Source organism: Apis dorsata, unplaced genomic scaffold, assembly GCF_000469605.1.
Source record: "Apis dorsata unplaced genomic scaffold, Apis dorsata 1.3 scaffold_270, whole genome shotgun sequence".
Lineage (NCBI taxonomy): Eukaryota > Metazoa > Arthropoda > Insecta > Hymenoptera > Apidae > Apis > Apis dorsata.
The window spans coordinates 143,868-150,940 of record NW_006263548.1 but is presented as its reverse complement, the minus strand read 5'-3'; the positions used below and the strand labels follow the sequence as shown (position 1 = coordinate 150,940).

At 32.2% G+C, this 7,073-nt stretch overlaps 1 protein-coding gene across 3 annotated transcripts in view; it reads right to left on the bottom strand.

Moving 5' to 3' along the window:
* Positions 1 to 7,073, bottom strand: part of LOC102671365 — a 59,755-nt gene that overhangs the window by 9,229 nt on the left and 43,453 nt on the right. For all 3 annotated transcript variants that reach the window (XM_006616746.2, XM_006616747.2, XM_031510982.1), the window contains 2 exons: positions 2,433 to 2,575; positions 939 to 1,241 (listed from right to left, as the gene is read on the bottom strand). In XM_006616746.2, the coding sequence (XP_006616809.1) occupies positions 939 to 1,241; positions 2,433 to 2,575 (446 nt within the window). The remainder of the gene's footprint in view (positions 1 to 938; positions 1,242 to 2,432; positions 2,576 to 7,073) is intronic.

The following is a 7,073-nucleotide window of genomic DNA, read 5'->3' as shown; positions in this document are numbered from 1 at the left end:
AAGTTTGAAAATTTCCAAAGAAAGGAGAGGAAAGAGAATGTCAAAAAATCTAATGAAGAAAAGGAGAGATCAATCCAAGAGCTAAGAAAAAGAAAATATTTCTATATTTCTAGAAAGAGGAGAAGAGGATCCATCTCTAAGGAAGCAAAATTTTTAAGAAATAGGTTAGAATAAACAGGAAGGAAGGAGTAAAGAGAGAGAGAGAGAGAAAGAGAGAGAGAAGTTTGAAAATTTCCAAAGAAAGGAGAAGAAAGAGGAGAGGAAAGAGAATGTCAAAAAATCTAATGAAGAAAAGGAGAGATCAATCCAAGAGCCAAGAAAAAGAAAATATTTCTATATTTCTAGAAAGAGGAGAAGAGGATCCATCTCTAAGGAAGCAAAATTTCCTAAGAAATAGGTTAGAATAAACAGGAAGGAAAGAATTGAGAGAAAGAGAGAGAGAGATGTACAATCCAAATTCAATCAAAGAAAAAGAAAATATTTCTATATTTCTAGAAAGAGGAGAAGAGGATCCATCTCTAAGGAAGCAAAATTTCCTAAGAAATAGGTTAGAATAAACAGGAAGGAAAGAATTGAGAGAAAGAGAGAGAGAGAAGTTCAATCCAAATTCAAGCCAAGAAAAAGAAAATATTTCTATATTTCTAGAAAGAGGAGAAGAGGATCCATCCCTAAGGAAGCAAAATTTCCTAAGAAATAGGTTAGAATAAACAGAAAGGAAGGAGTAGAAAGAGAAAAAGAGAGAGAGAGAGAAGTTCAATCGCCAAGAAAAAAAAAATATTTCTATATTTCTAGAAAAAGAAGAAGAGGATCCATCCCTAAGGAAGCAAAATTTCCTAAGAAAAGAAGAATTTCCTAAAAAAAGGATGGAATAAACAGGAAGGAAAGAATCGAGAGAGACGGCCACGGTGTGTTTTGTAGATAATTGGAAAGCGGCTCACCTCGTCGAGGGGACAACCGGCCGAGACGAGAAGCGCGTGGCTGTGTAGCAACAAGAGTCTCAACAATTTGTTCCTGACCTCGGCGGCGGGACTCGGGGGCGGTGGCCTCGACCTGTACACTTGGATCTTGAGCGTTGCGACCGACGTCAACTCGGCCAATATGTCGCCCACCGTCAACAGCGGGCCGTCCGCGACCTTCTCCATCGGCAGAGGTTTCCAGTTCCTTATCACGATACTGCCCCTCGCGCTTGGTATCAAGTCGCTCGAGTATCCAAGCCGCACCAGAGCCTCCCCCACCAGATCCTGGTGGCATGATTGTATAAAGAATTGTAGTTATTTTTATCACTCTAAGTTAAGCAAGGTTTTAAGGAAGTTTTGAAATTTTATTTATTTGTCCTGATGGCAATTATAGAATTATTTTTATCATTTTAAGTTGAGCAAGGATCTAAAGAAGTTTTGTTTGTTTTTTATCCTGGTGGTTATAGAATTATAAAATTATTTTTAATTATCACTCTAAGTTAAGGAAAGTTCTAAGGAAGTTTAGAAATTTTATTTATTTATCCTGATGGCAATTATAGAATTATTTTTATCATTTTAAGTTGAGCAAGGATCTAAAGAAGTTTTGTTTGTTTTTTATCCTGGTGGTTATAGAATTATAAAATTATTTTTAATTATCACTCTAAGTTAAGGAAAGTTCTAAGGAAGTTTAGAAATTTTATTTATTTATCCTGATGGCAATTATAGAATTATTTTTATCATTTTAAGTTGAGCAAGGATCTAAGGAAGTTTTGTTTGTTTTTTATCCTGGTGGTTATAGAATTATAAAATTATTTTTAATTATCACTCTAAGTTAAGGAAGCTTCTAAGGAAGTTTTGAAATTTTGTTTGTTTGTCCTGGTAGCAATAGAATTATTTTTATCACTCTAAGTTAAGCAAGGTTCTAAGGAAGGTTTGAAATTTTATTTATTTGTCTTAGTAGCAATTATAGAATTATTTTTATCACTTTAAGTTAAGCAAGGATCTAAGGAAGTTTTGTTTATTTTGTTTGTTTTTTTATCCTAATGGCTTGATTATAGAATTATAGAATTATTTTTAATCATCACTCTAAGTTAAGGAAGTTTCTAAGGAAGTTTTGAAATTTTATTTATTTGTCCTGATGGCAATTATAGAATTATTTTTATCACTCTAAGTTAAGCAAAATTCTAAGAAAGTTTTATTTGTTTTTCATTTGGTGATTATACAATTATAAAATTATTTTTAATTTTAATCATTCTTAAGTTAAGCAAAGTTCTAAAGAAGTTTTATTCGTTTTTATTGTTTATCCTAATGACAATTATAGAATTATAGAATTATTTTTATCACTCTAAATTAAGCAAGGTTCTAAGAAAGTTTTGAAATTTTGTTTATTCGTCCTGATGACAATTGTAGAATTACTTTTATCACTCTAACTTAATAAAGTTTCCAAGTTTTTCTTCAGTTTGTTTGTTTTTTTACCTGGAAAGGCATAGCCACTGGAATGATGACGTACGAGTCGGTCTCCACCTGAGGCCTACGCCAATTCTCACGAGAGTTGCTCACGTGCGTCTCGACGATATTGTGTATGGTCTCGACCACGCAGTGGACCGGAAGATTTTTCCCTGGAACAAAGAACAGGAATAGTTATCAATCATTTTCCCTCTTCAATGATTCTTCAATTTATTCTCCATCTTATTTATTCACTTAATTATTTTTCTTTTTCTCTCATACGAGTCTATTATCTGATTAAACTGATAATTTTTTTTTTTTTCTTACTCTCATTTCGCGGAAGTTGGAAAACACTGTGCTCCAGTGGAATACAATCGAGCCGGTTCCCCGACAATACTGTCGGGGCCGACAATGGGTACGTATCACGGTATCAGGATTTGAATTCGACGAGGGTCCAGATGATTCGTGGAAACGCTGAAGATCGCCTGGAAGAGAGAAGTCTCTAACTCTCGTGCTAAGCATATGCAGATCCACTCGTCTATCCCGAGACAATAAGAGCCCGGGTGATGGCACAATAGCTGCGATCCTTGTGTAACCCTGACTTAAGTCCCCGAGTCTATCCCACTTCAGGTCGTAATCCCAGACTTTCTACGAAACCGAGAACGGAAATGGAGAACGAGGAGGAGGAAGAGGGGGAGGAGGGGAGGGGGGGATGATGCGAAAGAAGGAGAAGGAGAAGGGGGAAAGGAAATTTTGGGATCGCGGAAATTTCGACGTCCCCCGAGAAGGGGAACATCAAGAGTGGAGAAATGTGGATGATGATGCTTATTAATCGAGAAACGATTGACGAAAGACTGAAAAAAACGAGACGATACGAATGCTAGTCATCCCGGAAGAAGTGCATCTCGTGTCGAAACTTTTTATCGTTTTGTTTAGCTCTGTTAACCAGCTAGGAAATGGAAGAATGATTGTTCGAGATTGTTCTATATTTAGCTTGGTAGTTTTAGTTTTGTGGAATGATGTAAATTATGATGTGCGAGGATATTCTTGTAGAGAGAGAGAGAGAGATAGAGAGAGAGATTGGAAATTGAGATATTTGATGTGGATATTTACCAGGAGATTCAGTATTCTTTGGTATTCTATGGTTTCTTTTTTTTTTTATAGTGACAATATTTTTTGGCAATAGTATTTTAGAGTGATGATTCTTTGGTTGTATTCTACTGATATTTTATATTACATTCTATAATTTTTTTATAGGTAATATTTTTTGACAATAGTTATAATACAATTTTATTATATATATTGCAATATTTTTTGATGACAGGGGCATTTTTTTGATATTCTATGATATTTTATAGTACATAATATGGTTTTTTTATAGTGACAATATTTTTTGGCAATAGTATTTTAGAGTGATGATTCTTTGGTTGTATTCTACTGATATTTTATAGTACATTCTGTTTTTTTATAGGTAATATTTTTTGACAATAGTTATAATACAATTTTATTATATATATTAGTTGCAATATTTTTTGATGACAGGGGCATTTTTTTGATATTCTATGATGTTTTATAATATAGTATAGTTTTTTATAGTGACAATATTTTTTGGTAATAGTATTTTAGAGTGATGATTCTTTGGTTGTATTCTACTGATATTTTATATTACATTCTATAATTTTTTTATATTATTTATAAGTAATATTTTTTGGTAATAGTATTTTAGAGTGATGATTCTTTGGTTGTATTCTACTGATATTTTATATTACATTCTATAATTTTTTTATATTATTTATAAGTAATATTTTTTGGTAATAGTTATAATACAATTTTATCATAGTTGTAATATTTTTTGATAACAGATTTTTTCTTTGATAACAGATGTATTCTATGATATTTTATAATACATTCTGTAGTTTTTTTATAGGTAATATTTTTTGGTATTCTATAATATTTTATAGTACATAGTATGATTTTTTTATAGTGATAATATTTTTTGGTGATAATATTTTATAATTCTTTGGTTGTATCTTACAGATATTTTATAGTATATTCTGTAGTTTTTATAGATAATATTTTTTTTTGACAATAGTATTTTATAATGCCGATTTTTTGGTATTCTATAGTACTGATATTTTATAGTTATAGTATATAATACTATTTACTATGGTTTTATAATGACAATATTTTATATAGTATTTTATAATGGCAATTTTTTAATAGTTTTTTCTATGATATTTTATCGTACATGGTATGGTTTTCTTCTAATGGCAATACTTTTTGATAACAGTATTTTATAGAGCCAATTTTTTGATATGTTATAGTACACAATATATTTTTTTTCTAGCAATATTTTTTGGTAACAGTATTTTATAATGTTGATTTTCTTTGATGATATTCTATAGATCAATAACTATTTTATAATGATGATATTCTTTAATATTTTCAATATTTTTTGACGACGATATTAGCTATAATAACGGTTTATATTCTTTTAATAATGAATCCATTTGTCTCGTAACAGCATCCTTTATAATACTCCCTATAATATTTTCTATTCTATTCTCTATTCTAATACACTATTCCAAGACAACGTACAAATACACTTCCATTCCTCTCAATCTTACAATCTCGTTTCCCGTGACTCTGATTCTTCGCATTACTAACAACCATTAATAACAAGCCAAACGATCATTTCATTCTTAAAAATAAAACAACGAACGTATAAGAAACAAGGAACGGAAGGGGGGGGGGGGAGAAGGCGACATATTCGGATCGCCGGTTGATAAGACGATATATTACGAAAGAGGAGGCGGACCAGATTACAGATTCGCACGAAGGAGGGTTTGCTAATAAACAGACCGCATAATACGGTCTGTCCGTGGTCAAATCTGCGGAGTTGGAAGCCTACCTTAAACCAGCTGATCCCCGTACAGAGACGTGTACGAGGGCACCTTAATGAAAACTATACGTCCCTGGATTAAGGTGGCCACTGGCCAGCAGCCTCCCCCTCCCCTCTCCTGTCTACGCGACCTGTCTTATGCAACCCAGACCCCTATGGCCACCGTATTAGATAGGAAGTTTAGGCCATTAATACCTAATATCGTGCCCACCGTACCCAGAGTAAATCCTTTGTTGGCCATCTTACCGGCAGACTTAGCACCTTAGCATCGGCCATCATTGATATATATATAAAAGGTATGGCGGTATATGTCCGGTTTATGATTTAATATCGAGTAAGTCGATCAACGTTGGGAGCGGGGTTGGGAGAGTCGTCGGATATGAAAATTTGTCTCGTAATTTCGAAATTTCTTTTTCTATTCGGTGCGGTTTGTAATTCGTGTGTAAAAGTTTTCGAAAGATTTTTTGGAAGGAGGAAATTGAGTTATATAGGATATATATAGGTATGTATAGATGTCGATGTTTATTATTATGTAGGAATTATTATTCGTTGGAGGATGATCGAGAGATTGAACTCGATTGTCGAATTGATCGATATTTCGTGTAATGATATAAAGTTTTCGAAAGATCGTTGGAAGTCGATTAATTTTGGAATTATTGTTAGAAAATGATCGAAAACGAGGATGAATTTCGAGAAATGATCGATATTTCGTGTAATGGTACAAAGTTTTCGAGAGATCGTTGGAAATCGATTAATTTTGGAATTATTGTTAGAAAATGATCGAAAACGAGGATGAATTTAGAGAAATTCGATATTCCATGCGGTAATGATACAAAGTTTTCGAAAGATCGTGAGAAATAAATTAATTTTGGAATTCGTTTATTCGTCATTATTCGTTAAAAAATGATCGAAATTAAACTCGAAATGATCGAGAATGAGAATGAATTTAGAGAAATGATCGATATTTCGTGTAATGATACAAAATTTTTGAAAGATCGTCGGAAATCGATTAATTTTGGAATTATTATTAGAAAATGATCGAAAACGAGGATAAATCTAAAAAAATAATCGATATTTCGTGTAATAGAATAAAGTTTTCGAAAGATCGTGAGAAATAAATTAATTTTGGAATTATTATTCGTTAAAAAATGATCGAAATTTAACTCAAAATGATCGAGAACGAGAATGAATTTAGAGAAAAGATCGATATTCCATGCGATAAACAAAGTTTTCGAAAGAAATGAATTAATTTTGGAATTATTATTGGTTTTTAAAACGAACTCGAAATTAAACTCGAAATGATCGAAAATGAATTTAGAGAAAAGATCGATATTCCATGATTTCGAAACAAATTTTCGAAAGAAATCAATTAATTTTTATTGGTTTTGGTTTGGAATTATTATTGATTTTTAAAACGAACTCGAAATTAAACTCGAAATGATCGAAAATGAATTTAGAGAAAAGATATTCCATGCGATAAACAAAATTTTCGAAAGAAATCAATTAATTTTGGAATTATTATTGGTTTTTAAAACGAACTCGAAATTAACCTCGAGAACGAGAATGAATTTAAAGAAACGCTCGATATAAATCCCGCGTAATATAAATGCAAAAATTTTCGAAAGATCGGATGAGAAATCGATCATCGTCTTTTTGGTTCCTTAACCTAAAAAAAATAAGTTATTCGTTCGTAGAAAATCGATCGAGCACGGGAACGAATTTACGAAGAAACGGTCCAGATACTTGGCGGGATAAAAAGTTTTCGATTC